This window comes from Nicotiana tabacum, chromosome 5 (genome assembly GCF_000715075.1).
Source record: "Nicotiana tabacum cultivar K326 chromosome 5, ASM71507v2, whole genome shotgun sequence".
NCBI classification, from domain to species: domain Eukaryota; kingdom Viridiplantae; phylum Streptophyta; class Magnoliopsida; order Solanales; family Solanaceae; genus Nicotiana; species Nicotiana tabacum.
Window position 1 is genome coordinate 161,345,727 of NC_134084.1, and position 21,969 is coordinate 161,367,695.

Below are 21,969 nucleotides of genomic sequence, written 5' to 3' on the forward strand. Positions count from 1 at the left end.
AAAAGAAAAAAAAAACAAGAAAAAAAAACAAAACAAAACAAAAATTTGATTGAGGCCTGAACTACGTTTGACTTGATTCCGAAAGGATACGTAGGCAGCCTCTCCCTGAGGTTCAGTCACACCAATAATAAAATCCCATTCACCCTGAAATTGAAAACCTGGGCACGTCAAGCACTTGAGAAGCTAGTATCATCTACCTTTCTTTACCAAGCACAAGCCCTCAAATCAATTACCAAATATGGTGGGGAACCAATAAGCGTCACAAATGGAGACCAGCACACTCTGATTTGAGAGAGATAAAATGAGAGAGTCTCGGCGGTGAAAACCTTCGGGCACCACGAGGCGACGGGAGTAGAGAAACCAAAATGAGAGAGCTTGTTTAGTAAAAACTCGCAAAGAGTGCTATCAAGCGATGACAGGAAGAGAAATGAGAGAGGTCAGCCAGCGAAAACCCGCAAAGGGCGCTGTTGGCCGAAAAGAATGACGCCACCCCAAGAAAGTTTCGGCAGAGTGCCACCGGTTTGGAATCACAAAGATCCGTTCTGGTTCAGGAAAACGCAAGCTCTTCGAGGTCAGACGTCCAGTCCGAAGAGCATGTCATATCATTTAAAGCCAGCATTATCTTCCTCAGATGAGTCTTTCTCGTCCTGAAAAGGACACTATGTTTTCTGATTTGTTTTCTCCTTTCTTTGTTTCCTTCAATCCCGTTTGTGTTTTAATCCCAAGTCCATGATACACCGGAAAGGACAGGTGGCATGGTTTGTTGCACGGAATCCCGTCTCATGAAGGGAAGCGCCTCATCTCGTTGGTATGATTGCCCAAGCATTGTTGAATCATGACGTTTGATGGTGTTGCAGAGTAAAGAGGAAAGAGAGAAATCTCGAAATCTTACCCAGCAAGTCCGCCTTCAGACAAATCCCCATAGAGTCTCCCCCTGTACAAATCCCCACAGAGTCTCTCCTATTGTACAATCTCCCACAGAGTCTCCCCAATATAAAAAAAAATAAAAAAAAATAAAAACAAATGGAATCTCCCCAGCACATCCCAGCGAGTCCTTTTGTAAAAATTCCCCAGCAAGCTTACCCCAACAAATCCTAGAAATCCCGCTTTGAAATAAATCCCCAGCATGCCCCATTGTACAAAAATCCACACAAAGAATCCACTTTGTAAATATTCCCCACAGAGCTTCCTTTTGTACAAATTCCCACAAAATACCTCCAATAAAATCCCCAAGCAAAACGGGACACAATCAAAAAAAAAAAAAAAAAAAACCTTACGAAGCAAGTCATCACAGAATCCGAAAATACAAGCCTGAGCAGTCTAAAAGTTTCGCCATACGAATCAAATCGATGGCGGGACTTCGCAACAGAAATAGAGACGCAACAAAGCAATTGGGAACGATCAAGGTCACCGAGCCAACCGTCGTTTCCAAACTAACAATTGTTCTTTGTCTGAAAAGTTGAAACAGGAATAATCCAAGACAACCATGCAAGAAGCGGGTGTCGCCCAAAGGAGAAGGTACACGGGTACAAGAAACATTTTGGCAATAAGGAATTCACTCAAAAGGTAAGTTCCCGCAAAACTCCCTTTTATCTTCTATTAAAACAAGAAAACTCAAAAATAGATCATGTAGTATTCTCGAGCTTTATCCCCAGCCAATCAGCATTAGGGTTTTAAAACCCTAAACTGATTTTTCCTTTTAATCAGCATTAGGGTTTTAAACCCTAAACTGAATTTCCCTTTTAGTCAGCATTAGGGTTTTAAACCCTAAACTGAACTTTTTCCTTTCAGCCAGCATTAGAGTTTTAAACTCTAAACTGAGCTTTTTCATGCAATCAGCATTAGGGTTTTAAACCCTAAATTGAATTTTCCTTTTAGTCAGCATTAGGGTTTTAAACCCTAAACTGAACTTTTTTCTTTCAGCCAGCATTAGAGTTTTAAACTCTAAACTGAGCTTTTTCATGCAATCAGCATTAGGGTTTTAAACCCTAAACTGAATTTTCCTTTTAGTCAGCATTAGGGTTTTAAACCCTAAACTGAACTTTTTCCTTTCAGCCAGCATTAGGGTTTTAAACCCTAAACTGAGCTTTTCCATGCAATCAGCATTAGGGTTTTAAACCTTAAACTGAATTTTCCTTTTAGTCAGCATTAGGGTTTTAAACCCTAAACTGAACTTTTTCCTTTCAGCCAACATTAGAGTTTTAAACTCTAAACTGAGCTTTTTCATGCAATCAGCATTAGAGTTTTAAACCCTAAACTGAGCTTTTCCATGCAATCAGCATTAGGGTTTTAAACCCTAAACTGAATTTTCCTTTTAGTCAGCATTAGGGTTTTAAACCCTAAACTGAACTTTTTCCTTTCAGCCAGCATTAGAGTTTTAAACTCTAAACTGAGCTTTTTCATGCAATCAGCATTAGGGTTTTAAACCCTAAACTGAATTTTCCTTTTAGTCAGCATTAGGGTTTTAAACCCTAAACTGAACTTTTTCCTTTCAGCCAGCATTAGAGTTTTAAACTCTAAACTGAGATTTTTCATGCAATCAGCATTAGGGTTTTAAACCCTAAACTGAATTTTCCTTTTAGTCAGCATTAGGGTTTTAAACCCTAAACTGAACTTTTTCCTTTCAGCCAGCATTAGAGTTTTAAACCCTAAACTGAGCTTTTCCATGCAATCAGCATTAGGGTTTTAAACCCTAAACTGAATTTTTCTTTTAGTCAGCATTAGGGTTTTAAACCCTAAACTGAACTTTTTCCTTTCAGCCAGCATTAGGGTTTTAAACCCTAAAATGAGCTTTTTCCATGCAATCAGCATTAGGGTTTTAAACCCTAAACTGAACTTTTCCCTTTCAGTCAGCATTAGGGTTTTAAACCACTAAACTGAATTTTTCCTTTCAGCCAGCATTAGGGTTTTAAACCCTAAACTGAGCTTTTTCCATGCAGTCAGCATTAGGGTTTTAAAACCCTAAGCTGAATTTTTCCTTTCAGCCAGCATTAGAGTTTTAAACCTAAACTGAGTTTTTCCATGCAATCAGCATTAGGGTTTTAAACCACTAAACTGAATTTTTCCTTTCAGCCAGCATTAGGGTTTTAAACCCTAAACTGAGCTTTTTCCACGCAGTCAGCATTAGGGTTTTAAAACCCTAAGCTGAATTTTTCCTTTCAGCCAGCATTAGGGTTTTAAACCCTAAACTGAGTTTTTCCATGCAATCAACATTAGGGTTTTAAACCCTAAACTGAATTTTCCTTTCAGCCAGCATTAGGGTTTTAAACCCTAAACTGAATTTTTTCTTTAGTCAGCATTAGGGTTTTAAACCCTAAACTGAACTTTCCCTTTAATCAGCATTAGGGTTTTAAACCTTAAACTGAATTTTTCCTTCGTTCGGCGTTAGAGTTTTAAACCCTAAACTGAACCTTTCCCCAGCTAGTCGGTATTAGGGCTCCAACCCTGAACTGAGCATGCATATCCTCTTTCATTAATTTTATGAACTTCCTGGTGAATAATTAACGAAATTTTCCTAGTGAAACTGGGGCAGAAAATTTCGTTCGTTTGTTTTCTCCCGCAGGTCTGACCTCGAGCCACATGGATCGAAATGACCCACGAGATGAATCCCAGTTCAGAATCAAAGAAGAAAAAAGAAAAAAAAAGAGAAGATGTCCCGAGATATCGGAGTAAATGCAAGGAGGATTGACTCCAACGTTTAATTAAGGGCCTGAACCCTGCCAATCGCGTCTCACTCAGTATCCCAGAGGTTAAACAAGTCGCCGCAACTCGCAAACATCAAGATTCAGATCGGAGTCTACAAGCAGAATCAGCTAAGACCCAAGATCAAGTCGTAAAAGAATCATAGATAGGAATCTTGTAACTAGCAGTTGACATGCATATAAGTAGTTAGTTCAGTTTCCAATTTTCGTTTGGTTGTAATAAGGCGGTCAGTGACGTAGCAGTGACAACAGCAGCAGCAGTAGCAGCAAGCATTGCAGTCCCATGGTAGTCCCAGCTACCAAAACTTCTCGAACTACATTGACCTGATTCCTGTTTAGCCCAGGATATGTAGGAAATCTTTGAAGCAAGATTCGGTCAGATCTTTCAAAAAAAAAACATGCTTCATACGGAGTGGTCCATAGGCAAAAATCGCTCATATACGCTCACTTTATCTTTGCACGAAAACTCTTCGTGTTTCCGAACAAAGAGGGGCAGCTGTGAGCACGTGATTTTTGTTTTTGCGCGACAGTCGCTCCAAAAGAATAAAATTGGTCCTGCTGTACAATTTTTGGATTTCTGTGCGGCACTTTGTTGATTTATTTGTGACTTTGGCCTGTTTTTATTTATTTACTTTATTAAAACAAAATTCAAAAAAAAAATGTGTGTACGTGTCATGCATAATCTGAACCGTAACACGGTTTAAATAGAAAAGCATAAACAAGCATCTTGGTCCGTGATTTTGTTTTGTTTAATTTTACCTGTTTTGAATTATTTTAATGTGTGTGCAAATAATTGTACTAGGTGTTTATTTTTAATTTGATTTTACTTATTTTTGTATTTTTATAATAAAAGAAAAAGAAAAAAAAATAATAAGAAAAGGTCCCTTCCCTTCCGGATTTGGGCCAATTTGTTAAAATTGGCCCAAACAAACAGCCCAAAACCCAAGCCTGCCCGGTCCAACACCACCTGATACCCAGGACGTCCAAACGACGACGTTTTAGTCCAGTGTGATCTGGGCCGTTGATCTCAGATTGATCAACGGCCAAGATCACTTCCCCACAACCCACTGAGGAACCCGACCCGTTTACACCCGGACCGAACCCAAACCCTCAACACTTGAAACGACACCGTTCCACTTAACCACCAGATCCAGAACGTAGATCTAAATTGATCTAACGGTCGAGATCCGTCCACCCACTAACTATATAAGTTCATAATCGTACCCTACCCCCCTATCCAATACCCCAGCCTCGTCGTCTTCACCCAAACCCACAAACCCTAGAGCCGCCCCTGTACTCTTCACCATGAAAAACCGGCGGCATGAACGCCGGTGACCTCGCCCTGAACACCATAGAACCCCCTCACCACCCTGAACATAGACCTGTTAACCGTTTAGTTCGAATCACCCTCTAGGTCCTCGAATCTTCATTTGAAGATTCGAGTCAAAACTCGATCTACACCAACCAACCCCAGCTTCACACCAGACACTCCCCAGACCCTCCTCGTGACCAAACCATACTTGGTTTGGTCCGAATCCGATCAGGGAAGCATGAATCCCAGATCTGAGTTTTTGAAACTTTGTAGTTCTTCATCACTATTTCATACCCGTTCGAGCCAAAGAAATTAAGGTCTAAGGGACCTTAATCGAAGTGTTTCTCATCTGAGAAACACTTCGATTAAAGTTCGTTCAGCCTTAAGAAAGTCTGTCCAAGTCCGAGTCAAGGTTTTTGATTTTTCAAGATTTGAGGTGAGTCTTGCTTGCTTTCTTTATTTCTGTTTGGTCCATGTGAGTGATTTAAACGTCTGTTCATGTTTTGTTTCAATTTGTGTCTTTGAATTTTTACCAACTTCTGTTTGTCCACTTTGCCTGAACCACTGTGTTTGTTTGAACCCCTCATATTCTGATAAGACATGTGTATTGGTTGTATTCCAAATTTGTACTGACTAGTTGACTCCTCGAGTGCATTTCTGCTCAGTCAGTATAATTCGAACCATGTATCAATACTGTTTAAATGTCTGATTTTTGGCTACGATTGTGTATGTTAATGCTAATATAGTCGAGTCGACATGTGTCGTCAATTAGTTCCAGCTATCCGAACAATAACAAATCGACTTACTTCTGCTAAGCATGTGTTGAGTCAATTAAGAACCAGTTTTTGTTTACTTATAGCTGTTGAATTGATCAGTAATGTAAAAAGGATTGTTTGGTTTAAATTCTGAATTGGAAGGCATGTGCACTCGTGCACAGCATGTGCATTGGTGCACCTCATGTGCTTTGTGCACAGCCTGTGGCCTGCATAAAGGTCTTTGTTAAGTTTTAAACAATTTGACAGCATATGCTGTCAGGTATATTCTACTGCCCATACCTTGCTTTAAGTTTAAAAAGTATTAAACCTTTTAAAAGTTAAGTCTGCCAGGGAATGTTGATGGAGGTTATATACTTAAATAACTAATTGGAATCTGAAAAGGTTAAAGGCACATGGGAGGGGTACTATGATATTCTGAAAACAGGCTGTTAAAAGAGATAGTTTTGAGGCTTATAAAGGGGGATATAGACATACAGAAGAGGGGACAGAGATAGAGAGAGACACTGAGAGGGAACATATGAGAGTTCAAATTCTGAAAACAGAAACTGGAAAAGATTTCTCTTTGATAACTCAAATAGATTTCAAATTGAGGACTGACATTAGAAATAGAAAAGAAAGGAGATAGGGAAAGGGATATCACAAAATCAGGAATTGTCTTCTTCCTATTTGTTTGTTCGATTCTCATTTTGTTCAAACTGTCCAAGTTAGTCCTGTTTTCCTTCAAGTGTCAGTTAAGTCTATTGTTTGGATTTGTGTTGTTTTCTTCTCCTGGAATTGGATTGCCTGATTCTCTGACTCCATTACTACTGGGAATCTGTCTCATTCTGCCTTTCCTCCATTGGCTTTACTGGCCTCTTGCACTGGGATTTCTGTTCTATTGATACCTGCTGTTACTGCTGCTGTTTGGTATCGCTTCTATTGCCCTACTGACCCCTTGCTTCTTCTGTTGTATCCAATATCCAGGTACATACTAAGACTCGCATTTGATGTAACGATGAAAGCATGAATCAAAAGATTTGAAGGAGTTATAATCACCTGTTGTATTGCTTACGATTTTTTTTAATGTTGTTAAGATATGCAGTTTCTTGGTCTGTTAGCCTAATAGAGACACATTAGTAAGGTTGTACTTAATTAAAGTTTATGCCAATCTGAAACTGTGACATTTTATTCGTTTAGTAGTACATAAGATGTAAATACAATCCGTGAAATGTGCAGCCATTTAGTACAATTGCTAACTCAAACTCGCTCTTTCAGCATGTTTCAAATATGTAAGGGCAAATGATTGTTTAGATTTAGTTAAAGACAATACAGTTTCAAACTTTTGAGTTTCAGTTTTCATGAAGCAGTTTATAGGATGAGTTTCAAATGTCATTAGTCGCATTTCCTAATAAGCAATTTTAATTAATCTTGTCTGAATAAGTTGAAGTTAGGGAGCTCTTGTAACAGTCGTAGCATTTCACCAATCTCATGTACATTTCTCTTATCAAGTTCAAAGCATGTTTTCATGAGGTACAATGTTTCTTCATTCCGTAAATAATTAATCAGGAATTGGTAAGAATCCGGATTAGGCAAAAGCATATAGTTAAATTAGCATGTACCTTTTCTTCTAGTTTTAGAGACAAATGCATTAGAAACGTAGCCACTTTAGGACATCCTTTCTAAAATAGAGATGAGCCTTGCCAAATAAAGATGCAAAATTGCGGGGCCCTCAATAAATAACCATGATAATTATTTAGAATTCAGGATAGGCCATTTAATAAATTTCATGGCCCTCTACAAAATAATAACGCGTTAGACTCTTTAGGCGCGGCTTAATTAAATCATATTCTTAAATTCGGGTGCACATTGATGTGACTCAAATCCAAATCTCAACGAAGTCCAAATGTGTCGACGATCACGGGTGCATTGATTGTGACGTGGTTCGAGATGCATTTTCACGACGTTGCAATTCTATAAAAAATAAGTGACAATGATAAAAGCGGTTTAAACTTAATAAAAGCACGGAAGTCATAACATGTATTTAAATCAGATATTTAGCCATTATAGCAATTTAAGCGACCGTGCTAGAACCACGGGATTCGAAGGTGCCTAACACCTTCCCTCGGGTCAACAGAATTCCTTACTTAGAATTTCTGGTTCGCAGACTTCATTTGGAAAAGTCGAAAATTTCCTCGATTTGGGATTCAAGATAAACCGGTGACTTGGGACACCAAAAGCCAAACCTTTCCCAAGTGGCGACTCTGAATTATATAAATAATCCCATTTCGAATATTGTCACTTAAATTGGAAAGACTCCACCCGCGCATTTAACCCTTCGGGGCCGGGCGCGCAAAAAGGAGGTGTGACATAAGGCGGTCCGGTGCATTAAGCCTTTTCTATGTATGGGGTGTGAGAAAGGGCCGGACCACAAGAGTCTATTTTAGGCAGCCTTACCCTGCATTATGCAAGAAGTTATTTTCACGACTTGAACCCGTGACCTCCTAGTCACATGACAACAACTTTACCAGTTACGCTAAGACTCCCCTTCATAATATCAAAGAACATTGAAACTAATTGTTCTTTTCCAAAAAGATTTGTTATCTTTTTTTCATTCATGTTTTGCCTAGTGGATGCAGGTTTCTTATTGGCATTCATGGTTGCAAATTACTTACTCATATTTTTATTTTGGATAATTTTTTAATAAGATAAAAAACAAAAAAGATTGCAATGCAAACAAATCTTGAATTACAGTCTAGTAGAATTTCCTATGTTATTTTGAAAAATTTAAAATCCATAAAGTTAAAATCCTTATTTCATTTCTATTTACTATCTTCAAGTTCTTCCTATTCATGTGCTCATACCCGTCTCTTACGAGAAAAAAAGGCAAAAAAACATAAATTGAATCATAGCATCATTAAACTTTTGCAAATAGAAGCAAATTCAAAATTTAAATTTAATTGGTTTAGCTTTTATAACTTTTTGCATTGAACTTATTGTACAATTAAAGTTTTGGATTCAATCTAATACTTGTTGAGATTTTAGTATTTTTTTACATATAAATTTATATTTCGTGTCGAAAGTAATAGGTTCAGTTGGACCCTTAACCGAGAGGCTAAATTCTTCATCCAAGATTATAGAAAATCATTTTCTTTTTATTTCCCGAAATCCAAAAATATAAGGACCCGCTTTCTAATAGTAATATAAAAAATTCTAGAACTCAAATTTATTCAAATAAACACAATTAACTTTCAAATGGTGTTTTCTTTTCTAAACTTATAGTTCAACTATTTGGTTATATTTAAACGGATCAAATTTATATACACAATAATTAAAATAATTTTTACACTACTACAATTTAATCTATTAATAAATCTCATGTCTTATTTTCTATATGTTCTTAATATAAATTATTAAATATTATATATCTTTTAAGTGATTTGCTGGCATAGAAATTTCTCATATATTATTATCGTAACTCTTAAAATTAACATATCAATGGGACCGTTTCAAAAAAAATAAAAAAATTTGGTGAAGACTGCTGTCAATTCTTTACCTTACTGGCATAGGAAACCTCGAATTAGCTGTATGCCAGTCCAACCATATCTAACCTATCAAAACATTCCATAACTCAATAGAGTCCTAAGAAGAAAAAGAAATACTAGGAAAGCGACAAATTTTTCGCACACCAAATGCTTGGCTAATTGACAGAGAGAAAGAGAAGAAATTACTTAGAAAACGACAACTTCTTGCACACCAAATGTTTGATTAATTGACAGAAAGAGAGAAAAAAGATACTCTTTTGCTGGCATATTACGTGCACACAGCTCATTCCGCACGCATATCCATACTAATAAAAACTCTGTTTTTCTCTATCCTTATATTGTATATATATATATACTTGCCGTCAATTCACTTTCTACCCTTAGTTCAACCTTCAATATATTCTCTTGCTGAAGAACAGTTGAACTAAAGGACTAATGGATCCGTGTCCTTTTGTGAGAATAGTTATCGGAAACTTAGCCTTGAAGTTTCCGGCGGAACATAAACTCTCCTCAAGTACGGTTTTTGATTGTAAATTCAAGCTTAGAGGTTTCTCCACACAAGTTTCAACCATCTCAGCTTTTGTTCAAGATCCAATTTTGGACAACAGAACTCACTCTTGTTTCAACTTGAACAAAACAGAACTTGACAAACTGGTCGAAAAATCAACTGCCAAAGGAAAAACTTGCAGCTTAAAGATTGAAATTTTTGCACGGAAGAAGGGGATTGGTTGTGGGTTATTGAATGGTGGGAAGCTATTGGGGAGTGTAATAGTGGATTTAAAGGGGTTGGAAAGTGATGGTCGGAGAGGAGTTGTGATTCAGAATGAATGGGTTTTGGTTGGTGGATCTAGTACTGCAGCACAATTGCATTTGAATGTGAAAGCTGAACCTGATCCAAGATTTGTTTTCCAGTTTGATGGTGAACCTGAGTGTAGTCCTCAAGTTTTTCAAGTCAATGGCAATGTTAAACAACCTGTTTTTACTTGCAAGTTCAGTTTCAGGAATAATGGTGACAGGAATTTGAGATCAAGGTTAGTTTTATCTTCTACAATTGAAGTTGATTTTCTAATAATTAGTAGAAAAACTGATCTTTCTTGACTAAACAAATTCATTCCCTATAGTCACATGGCGAACCTAGCGTAAACATACTTGATACGCAGACCTTGCCCTTCCTCGTGGGGTAGAGATGCTATTTTCAATAATCGCTCCCTAACCGGAACACTTATAGGAGCTCCTGTGTCAATCACTTCCATTCCTGTCCTTAGACCGTCCCCTCGCCTATATACATGTATAACGAATTGAATTCATCGAGTCTAAATCCCAACTTCATCCTTCTTGTTGGTGATTATCCAGCTAACTAACACATTAGTTTTAGTCTATGTTGATTCATATTTTTCTTGAACTCTGCATCTAAATCTTGGTTGTTATTTGTACAGATCTTCACTATCAAAACCAAGTACATCAACAAGCTGCTTTAATTCTTGCACATCTGATAAAGAATCATCGCCGCTAAAAGAGCGAAAGGGATGGTCAATCACAATTCATGATCTCTCTGGCTCACCAATTGCCGCAGCATCTATGGTTACACCATTTGTCCCATCACAGGGTTCAAGTAATGTCAGCAGATCAAACCCCGGGGCGTGGCTCATCCTTCGCCCAGGCAACGGTACATGGAAGCCGTGGGGCCGCTTAGAAGCATGGCAAGAGCGCGGTGGTGACCTCGGTTATCGCTTTGAAATCATCCCTGATGGTGCTACTGATGCCATAACTTTGTCCAATTCAACTATCAGCACCAAGAATGGTGGGAAATTTGGTGTAGACATCACCAATGGTGCTACCCCATTGACTAGTCCAAACAGCAGCTTTGACTTATGCTCGGGTTCTGGATCCGGGTCGGATTTCGGGTCAGCACCCGGATCCGGGTCGTGGGCACAACTCTTGTACCGTGGTTTCGTGATGTCGTCCACGGTGGAGGGTGAGGGAAAATGCAGCAAGCCAGAGGTGGTTGTCGGGGTGCAGCACGTGAACTGCGTGGAGGATGCTGCAGCTTTCGTTGCATTGGCAGCTGCCATGGATCTTAGTATGGATGCTTGTCAGTCTTTTACTAAGAAGCTCCGGAAAGAGTTGAGACAGTCGGATCAAGAATGAAGGCTAACCGGGTCGGGTTACAATCTGGATATGGGTCATGCGATGGGCTTTGATTGTAATTTTGCCAATTGCCAGCAGTTTTTAGCTGGTTTATATTTTTCCTACGTTTTCCCTTCCACGATAGAGTGTACAGTGGTTATCAATTTTTTTTTTGTTTTTGTTTGCTAGTTTGGAAGTATTTATTTATTAGTTGATTCTTGTAAATAAAATGAATTTTTGACATAGTGAGGGAACTATGGTTAAGGAATGAAATTTTGAGATCAGGAATCCAATGTTGGTTGATTTTTGTCGTTTTTAGTAAAATTCCAAAATCAATTGGTTTCTGAGTTGGCATCCATTAGGAATCAGATGGCATTCATTAAGCGATAATATATATGCTATATAGGCTTAGGTGTTGGATGTTTTGTGGACGACAACAATTATAACGACAACACAATATAATAACAATAATAATAATTATTAGTGTATGATAAAAAGAAGATAAGGAGGAGGAAGTCGCTATATAGGCTTAGGTGTTGGTTGTGATCTGGAGTATATTAGCTAAGTTATAAATGAATATCGTACGTGAAGAATTAATCGAAGAAGTCAAACTTGATGTCAAGATGGATAAAATAATAAAATACAAACAAGAATTGTTCGACAGAAATTAAAGGAGCTGTCGACGCAATAAAATAAGTGAGATAGAAACGGAAGGACAAGTGCTAAAATGCACAAAATATTACTATGTTGTATGCAAGGTGCAGTAATGCATGTAAATTGTTATGTTAGTGAAGCAAAATGTGAATTGAGCTCAACCTCTTATTGTATAGTTTCACTCTGCTTCAGCATCTTTACTGTTACTTCAGAAGTTTGTGTCCCAGAAAAAGTTTCCAGTTATTAAACCCATCGAACTTATATCCTTAATCCGTCAGCATCTGCCTATTATAAGTTGAATGCATCTGGCTATGAAAATGACAAATTTTTCCTAAACTGCTACTTGTATAAAGAAACTCCTTTATGTAAATTTCTTTAATGTCATTTTCATTTTGATAATCATGGAAACAATGTTTAGCATAACAATTCTGTAAACATTACAAATTAGAGATATTGATAACTATAAGCAACGAAGTCGTTGTAGTATAGTGGTAAGTATTCCCGCCTGTCACGCGGGTGACCCGGGTTCGATCCCCGGCAACGGCGTATCTTTTGTTTTTCTACTATTTTTTTGTTTTTTCATCAAAGGACGCAAATCTTTTGCCAATACCCAAAAGAGAGACTTCAAACTAGGAGGAAAAAGCAAAATTGGATAGCAACTAGGATTGAAAATAATCCAATTGTTTTATTCCGTCGTTATAATTCTAATTCTTTGTGTGCGCTTTAATGAATAGACAGAGATTATGGATAGACTAATGAAGAATATGGCTACAGAAAGAAGAGAAGAGGATCTGTAGAACCAAATTTGGGAGGTCATGTAGTAAACGTTAATTAGAAACTCCTGATGTTGTGAATTTCGTCTGCTTACCATATGGTTATGTGACTGCACTGTGCTAAACATTCATATCCCACTTGTGAGATTTTTATGGGTTTGTTGTTATTATTGATAAACAAAAAAGGTAGTCCGGTACACTAAGTTCCCGTTATGCGCGGGGTCCGGGAAAGGGTCAGACCATAAGGATCTATCGTACGCAGCCTTACGCTGCATTTCTGCAAGAGGATGTTTCCACGGCTCGAACTCGTGACCTCCTAGTCACATGGCAGTAATTTTACCAGTTACGTCAAGACTATGCGCTAGGTCCAGGAAAGAGCCGGATCACAAGGGTCTATCATACGCAGTCTTACCCTGCATTTCTGCAAGAAGCTGTTTCCACGGCTCGAACTCGTGACCTTCTAGTCACATGGCAGTAATTTTACCAGTTACGGCACGACTTCCCTTGTATAAATAGACAGTGTAAATTAAAGATCTTCTAATGACATGATTAATGTAATCTAACTTATTATAGTAGGTTTACTATAATAGGTTAGTTACAATCATTTTTTCAGATTACTGATTGATAATTCGTCATACATATTTACATATAATTACCTTATAAATGATCTGATTGTGCAAATAATTTTATACGGTCAGTTTTAAAACGGGCGGTTCAGCTATTAAAAACTAGCTACTCCACTTCCAATATCCTCCGACCACCTAAGTTAGGTAGTTTTCATGTTTTTGGCCCTCTAGTATATTATATGAACTGTGTAAGCTGGTTCCTTTTGTTTGAAAATGCATGTCGCTATAAGATCTTGGAAGGGGAGTCTTGGAACAATGGTAAAGTTGTCTTCGTGTGACTTATAGGTCACGGGTTCGAGCCGTGGAATCAACCACGCTTATGCTTACATCTGAGTAGGCTGCGGGTGCGACCCTTCTCCAGATCCTGCATAAACACGGAATGCTTCGTGCACTGGATTGCCTTTTTATAAGATCTTGAACGTAATATCGCAAGTAGCTAGACCATCAACCCACGAATCGTAAAAGTACTAAAGATTTCATAATAATATCATATCATACGTCAAGCGGAATTCCTATTTTTTCCCCATAATCAAGAGCACTTGGTCTTATTATACATCCACTTCAGAGAATTACAAATATAGTACTATATACGTAACTATAAGTTGCTTTTTAGCGCAATTATTTAAGTTCTTGATATATATCAAGCAGAAGTCCACACATATATAACGTGAAATGGACATATGTTTTCAATTAGTATGGGCTTTGGCCTATAACATTACCTGGAGGATAATAGTTGCAAGAGACAATATATCCTCCATTGTTACACTGAATAGTGATATGATTTTCTCTCTCTTTTCCTCTTTCCTCTCTCTCTCTCTATCAGGTAACGGTCAAAATCGACCGGCGAAAAGCTCCAGCCCCGGAGCCGACACAAATCAGTGGCCAGGTATTCTGCTCATCTTACCAACTAGAATTTTAAGGTTCTGGAAATTTTTCTTAGTATTTTATTAGTATTCTATAAACTGAGGAACTCAACCCCTGTACCCAAAATCGTTCCCACTGCTTTGGTCATTTTCCCCTTGAATCAACTCCCATTATATTTCCCCAACACGTAATTTGCAATAGTATTAGTTAACTTTCTCTGGAGAGAGAAGAAAAGCTTTTTTTCTCCTTTTCTTTTTTTCCCTTCTGTTGATTTGACCAGATTTGCTTTTCTGTGGACTGTTGTTTAACAATCTTTATGTTAATTATCTATGGTGTTCTGGTATTTCATCACAATCTTCAGCTCTGACTTACATTGGATTTTTAGCTGCTACCTAGTACCTTATTGTGTCGGTGGTGCAAGATCTAGAATTCAAGAAACGCCGATCTGGGTTTCTTAAATCTGGGTTTGTAATTTCAAGAAACGCCTACCAACTCTGCATCTTTTGCAACCTTTTAGCTCTCATTTTCTACAGGAGGGGCCTCACTAGTGGTAGCGATGACAACCCCCGGCTTTGTTTGTCTTCCTGGTGTTGTGTGTGTATTTCAGGTTAGGGACTCTTGGTGAGCGAGACGCGAGGGTGCAAACAAAAGGAACAATCCCGACAAGGGTCAGCAGGAGTTGGATGTGAACGTGCTAAGTGGATGCAACTTCGACATATATTCCAAGACAACTCCCAGGTTCTACTAGCGGGACTTGGTACCTCCGTTTTTCATTGTCCCCTTTATTATGTTAGTTAAGTTGTTGCAGTCATAGTTCATATTAGTGTATCCATTGTATTAGTGAGCTAATTAGTTGTAGCCTGTCTTTGCCTATCTTGGTCTATTGCTTTGGGTGTGTTATTGATTCCCCTTAGTCTATCGTAGGTATAGTGGCTGTGGTCTGGGATGGTCGAGTGAGGTCATGTCCTCGGGGGGTAGGGTGGGAGGTAGGGCAGGGGTTAGGAGGTGCGCCAGGAGGCAAGAGAGGTAAAAGGAATAGGGGTTCCTATAGGTTAAGAATCGGGTCATGGAACGTAGGTACATTGACGGGTAAGTCTATAGAGTTGGCGAAGATTCTCCAGAAGAAGAGGGTCAACATAGCGTGTGTCCAGGAGACAAGGTGGGTAGGGTCGAGTGCGAGGGATGCAGACGGGTATAAACTTTGGTACTCAGGAGTCGAGAGAAGTAAGAATGGAGTAGGTATCTTGGTGGATAGGGAACTTAGAGAGTTTGTGGTCGAAGTTAGACGAGTGAATGATAGATTGATGGTTATTAAGTTGGTGGTTGGAGAGTACACCCTGAACGTCATTAGTGCCTATGCGCCGCATGCGGGCCTATCTAAAGAGGTTAAACAGCGCTTCTGGGAGGGGATATATGAGATTGTACGCCAGGTCCCACCTGCCGAGAAGCTATTCATAGGAGGGGATTTCAATGGTCATATTGGGGCATGCGCAGGTGGTTATGGCGAGGTGCATGGAGGATTTGGCTTTGGGGAGAGGAACGGAGGAGGTACCACGCTGTTGGACGTTGCTAAGGCTTTTAGGTTGGTGATTGCGAACTCTAGATTTCCGAAGAGGAGGGAGCATTTGGTTACTTTTCAAAATGGGGTAGCGAAGACTCAGATTGACTATCTTCTCCTCAGGAGGTGTGACAGCGGTTTGTGTAAGGATTGCAAGGTGATTCCGAGCGAGGCACTCGCGACACAACGTAGACTCTTGGTGATAGATGTTGGTATTAGGTTATCGAGGAGGAAACAGTCTGCTCGGGGATCACCGAGAATCAGGTGGGGAGCCTTGACTAAGGATAAAGCCCAAGAGTTGGAGTGTCGGTTGCTGGCTATGAGAGCTTGGAGGAGTAGTGGGGACGCAAACACTATGTGGTCAGCAACAGCAGACTGTATAAGGGCGTCTGCGAGAGAGGTGTTAGGGGTCTCGACTGGTGTATCTGGTAGGCATAAAGGTGACTGGTGGTGGAATGAAGTGGTCCAAGGTAAAGTGGAAGCGAAGAAGGCGGCATACCTGAAGTTAGTGGGGAGCATAGGTGAGGAGGAGAGGCGAGCCTGCATGGAGAGATATAAGGTAGCTAGGAAAGAAGCTAAACTTTCGGTCACAGAGGCGAAGACTGCAGCTTATAGCCGTATGTACGAGGAACTGGGGGAAAAGGGAGGGGAAAAGAAGTTATTTCGGCTGTCCAAGTTGAGAGAGAGGAAGGCTCGAGATTTGGACCAAGTGAGATACATCAAGGACGAGGATGGTAGGATACTAGTGGAAGATGCCCAGATTAAGAGGAGATGGCAAACTTACTTCCACAGACTTCTGAATGAAAAAGGGGATCAGGATATTGTGCTAGGCGAACTGGAGCATTCCATGAATCACCGGGACTTCGGGCACTGCAGGCGTATCAAGGTTGAGGAGGTCGTGAGGGCTATTGTTGTGACCTAAACACTCACGCAAGTGTACGCGATCGACAAGTAATATAGTAATAAGTAAAGTATCGTTCCCACGAGGACTTGTGATTAACTTATCAACTGATGCAAACTCAAACAATTATCGATTTAAGCTAATTCATTACAAAATACATAAATAACCAACTTAAAGCTTGACTGGTAATTTAACAATAATACTACACAAAATTACTACACCACTTATACAATTTTTCTTTTAACAATTAATAAGAGAGATATTCCGGGGTCATGGGCTTGCTAGAGATCATGCTACGCTTTTAGCTTAAATATAATTTATTGAATTATCTAGGTATTTGATTATAGGGTTAATAATACCCATAAGAATCTGTCAATTTCTTATGCACCTATTCAAGTTAAATTAATACCTATATTTATATGGTATTAATATTAACTCAAATGCATTTACAAATTCTATTTCTCAACCAAGCAAGGCAATTAAGTATAGTTCTATCTTAATTGCGAATCTTTCACCCGATGCCCAGGATCCGGATCTTGCTCTATTTGATTATATATGCAATCAAGAATTTCCTTTTTCAAGTTTAACTCAAGATTCGTAAATAATATTTTACTGTTAGCTACGCAGTAAAATAATTAACAGCAGAATCAAATAAACAACCCATAATGATAAATTCAAGATCATCAATTTAAGCTTCAAACAACATAATCATCTAACACCCATAACCCCAAAATACTTGGGTATTTAGCTACTCATAATTATACAAATATCAAAAATAAAAGTCTTAAACATAATATAAGTAAATACAAGAAGAAAGTTTAGAAAAACTCTTTTAGTTTTTGCTTCAAGATTGTAATCCTCTTCTTTTCTTCACTTCAAGATTGAGTCTTCTCTTCACTTTCTCTCTCTAAAATTATTTCTTCCTCTCAAAATCTGATCAATCCAATAGTAGAGTCTTTGCTTTATGTAAATTGAGTGGGATTAAGAAGGAATTCCAATTTTACCCCTAAATAAAGTCTCTCCGGATAGGACACGCGCGAACTATCGCGCGAAGTATGGAGTTCGCGCGATAGTTCGCGCGCTTCTCTTGGCTTCCAGGCAGAAACGCTCGCGAACTATTGCGCGAAATTTGGAAGTTAGCGCAGTAGTTCTCGTGCTTCAGTAGCTCGATTTTGTCCATTTTTCCGTCTCGTCCTTGCGCACACTCGACTCCTAGGGGTTGTTCTTGCTTATAAATCATTCCAATCTCCTCTTGAGAGCATCATTTAAGCTCCTCATCCTGCAATGTATACATATCACAATTAGAGCCAATTTTTCATCAATTGACCATAATATGACATCAGAATATAATCAAGCGGAAGCATAAACAATAGCTAAATCACCTAGATTTCGCCTATTATCAACACCCCACACTTAATTCATTGCTAGTCCTCAAGCAATCAACTATATTCTCTAGAGAATCCTTCGCTCAATCATTTCCCTTAACACATTACACCTAGAACAATGTACATGTATTACGCCTAGCAGTGAACAATCCTAGCCTCAAAGCCAACTCTCAAGTGCCATGCAATATTCACACTTCCTCAAAGTACTCTACACAGAAATCAAGACTTGCTTCTCTGTCACGATTCATATGCCCTCACAATTACATCAACAAAAACTGAGTTCAATCCACCACATTCAATTCATATATTCACATATATCAAGGAAATCACTCACTCTCACAAAAGAGGTCACATGCATGCAATTGGTACCATAAGCTTGCCCTTAATATAAATCTCTACTAAGGTAGGCTAGCTCGATCCAAAATTAATTAGGACTTTTTCGTGGTTGTAATGTGGGCTAAGGGACAAGTAGGATGTATTTAGGAATAGTGACTCAACCCCTAAGCACTTTAACCCATCACACGAGCAATTTTCAGCATAAATTCTTCAACCCACTTCTCATTTATACACAATATCATCCCATAAATACGCCCTTCTTTTTTAAGCACTCTATTCATTCATTCCCACTAGCTAGAGCAAAACACAATGCAATCATTTTTTTTTTTCAATTTCTGCTAGTGGTGTATTCGTTTACAACATAAGTGCACCTTTCATCCTTTTATTGGTTCCACTCAAAAGCCACCCCACACTTATTTCCTTTTTACTTCTTTTAGCGCTCTTCTCATAATTAAAGTGTTTTAACAGGTAAAAGGATCAAAACAATGTCAATTAAGAACAAAAGGGTATAGGCTTGTAATGCGGGTGCCAAACAAAAAGTCTGAAGGCTCAAAAGGGTTAACTAGGGACAAATTTTATTTTTAATAAGCAATTAAGCTCAAAAAGGTCAAAGAAAGCCTAACATCATTTTTCAAACCGAGCATCACCTCAAATTTCGCTTCAACTCACATACCGGGCAAGTTCTAGACACAAGTACAATACATGGACTACACAAATACTCACCACACATGGCATATGACTCATTCCAGATCAGCTCATCAAGACACTCCATTACGAGCATTCAATTCAGTACAAACATACAAATTAAGGCACTTTCAGTGAGATTCAACAATTAGGACTAAGCGTTACACTCTAGGGTTTATTGTGTTCAGGTGTGTCAACGCTATGGGTTCACTTTTCTATAGCTTATAACTCCTTATTTTAGTCTACAAAATAAAAAAAATATATAAAAAAAAATTAAAAACTACCTATGCCCGGTTCAAGATAAACCCTTGGAAAAGAACCGCGGCTTAAAGAAAAACCAAGGGGGAATTGCTACACTACCTAAAAAATTAATTTTTTTTTGTTTTCTTTAGACTCACTTCCCTCAAGAAAATTCGTCTAAAAGATCCATCGTAGGGAAAAGTCTAATTTTTCTACCATTTTCAAATTTTCTTTATTATTATTTTTTTAAAATTAGTGAAACTACTCCTGCTTAACAAAAACTGTCAATTCAACATGAGACAAACAAAATAAAGCGACAATTTGTACAATATCCCCCACCCCACACTTAAAAAGAAGACATGTCCCCATGACTTAAAATTGAAAGGAGCAGTGAGGTAAAAAGATTTCCCTTGAGCTTCACTCTTGATCGGACATGGTTTTGGGGTTCACGTTGCACGCACGCCCCAAAGCTCGCAACCAACCCATGAACTTCTTTTCCAACTTGACTTGTCGGTTAGCTATTGCGTCCACACGAGTGTTCAAATCATGCATGGAAGTGCGTATATCAGCCACCTCTTGTTCCAATGTGGTGGACCGGGATACTCTGGCACTTCTTGAAGAGGATGTTGCGCGTGACAGTGCTGCAGCTGATTTTCTAGGTGCTTGAGCCAGTGCTTCTCCCTCCACATCCATTTGCTCTTCCTCCTCCGAAGCATCCGAACCACTTTCATCCTCTCTACCTGCCTCTGCTGCTGAAGCTGCCTCCGTGGTGTTCGGGCCAGGTTGGATCTTGTGACTTTTTCTTACCAGCCCGTCCACACGAATGTTTTCAGGCACCTGCACATTTCTGCAAAGTCTAGTCACCAAATATGGGAAAAATAAACCATACTGGCGTTGGGGGCATCGGATAAACATTTCGTCGTGGATCACTTTGGCCATGTCAAAGGGAAGACCCTTGATGAAACACCAAATCAACGCTGCCCAGGGTCCATTCACCTCCGTAGTATTTGTGGAGAGGATAAGGCGACTGTTGATTACATACAACCAGCTCTTCGCTTCTTGAGTTAAGACAGATGAATGGAACTTCTCTCCGTTATCTAGCCACTCTACCATTTTTTCTGGTTCGCAAATTTCATCAAAGGAGCGCTCCCACTTTGCATCGGTTGGATTGCACCCATATTCATAAAAGTCCGCGTTCTCAGGCAGAGGGCCGGGCAATTGATAAGCTGTGCGTATAGCCTCAATGGAAGCATCTACCGCCTTACGGCGCACTGTGACCACATGGTTGACATGCTCGGGTAGATTGACATAGAATTCTCGTACCACCATTTCATTAGCCTCCCCTGGCTCATCAATGAAAGCTTGCAAACCCCGCTCCATCAATTCATTGAACATGTGGGGGCATCGTTCCTTGACTTTGTTGATGTTGATGCCCCTTTCCGCAATTGCCTTCTTAGCCGCCTTTGCTGTAAAACGGTTATGAGCCTCAAGGGAGACAAATTTGGTGCTATCATAGGAGTGCGCTGTAGCTGCCATTTGGCGGCTTGATGATGGACCTATGGCTTGGAGTTTTTTCGTTGGTGCCATAATACCTGCAAAACGTGGACACATTAGCTCAGCCCAACAAAAGTAGTGTGACTTGCTGCGGTTACTCAGACTTCACACGCAAAATTGGTCATAACTACATAATCATGCTCATTGAGGCTTTTCCACAAACACCTTGTGGGCAGTAGGCTCTCACAGCTTTTTTCTAAGGGTCTTGCAACAATGGCTTCCCACAAAAGTTCATTCATAACCCAATTCAAGTACTACGCACCCCACACTTACAACAAACTAACCCCACAATATATTTTACCAAGTTTGAAACCCAAATCACAAAATACAACTATATTAATGGCTTAAAATTCAACAAGAAACTTAAAATCTGAAAATAGCAAGAGAAAAAATATAAAACTAAAGAAAACTAAAACTAGGGTTCATACCTTGTTAGAATTCGTGAGGTGGGTTGAAGCTGCTAATTATTTTAGGGAAGAAGCCCGTGAGATATGAGATGAATGCTGGAAGTTATGAAAGTTAGGGGGTTTTGTTGGTTTGGAAGAGATGATTGTGTTTTGTGGGTATTGGGTTTGGTTTAATAAAAAGGGAAGGGGTATGAACTAATATCCTATTTAAATTACAAAAATAAAAGAAATAAAAAGAAAAACAAAAACAAAACAGAAAATAACACGCCTGAAAAGTTCCAGGCTGAGAGGCTCGTCCAGGCGCGCGAACTATCGCGCGGAGTTTATAGTTCGCGCGATACTTCGCGCGTTTCAGTTACACCAGGCAGAAAGGTGCGCGAACTTTCGCGCGAACTATATAGTTCGCGAAGAATTTTTTATTTTTTATAAATTATTCTTACCTTAGCATCTGCCCTTGTTCACCTACATTTATTAGTACATAAAATAATTTTTTTTTATATTTTCACAAATACCACAATCGTTGGGTTGCCTCCCAACCAGCGCCTTATTT

The 21,969-nt window shown here is 39.1% G+C and overlaps 1 protein-coding gene and 1 non-coding gene across 2 annotated transcripts; both read left to right on the top strand.

Annotated features, from left to right (window-relative positions):
• Positions 1-9,606: 9,606 nt before the first annotated feature.
• Positions 9,607-11,730, top strand: LOC107783718 (uncharacterized). The gene is made up of 2 exons (XM_016604736.2): positions 9,607-10,341; positions 10,747-11,730. The coding sequence occupies exons 1-2, from the start codon at positions 9,746-9,748 to the stop codon at positions 11,456-11,458; spliced, it is 1,308 nt and encodes a 435-aa protein (XP_016460222.1). The 5' UTR covers positions 9,607-9,745; the 3' UTR covers positions 11,459-11,730.
• Positions 11,731-12,565: 835 nt separating this feature from the next.
• On the top strand, positions 12,566-12,637 carry TRNAD-GUC (transfer RNA aspartic acid (anticodon GUC)). The gene has a single exon. It is a non-coding gene; the product is annotated as a tRNA-Asp (tRNA).
• The last annotated feature ends 9,332 nt before the right edge of the window (positions 12,638-21,969 follow it).

Excerpts from the sequence above, each read along its gene's own strand:
- LOC107783718 (XM_016604736.2), top strand. The coding sequence starts at position 9,746 with ATGGATCCGTGTCCTTTTGTGAGAATAGTTATCGGAAACTTAGCCTTG. Across the intron at positions 10,342-10,746 it reads GACAGGAATTTGAGATCAAG|ATCTTCACTATCAAAACCAA; the intron begins GTTAGTTTTATC and ends TTATTTGTACAG.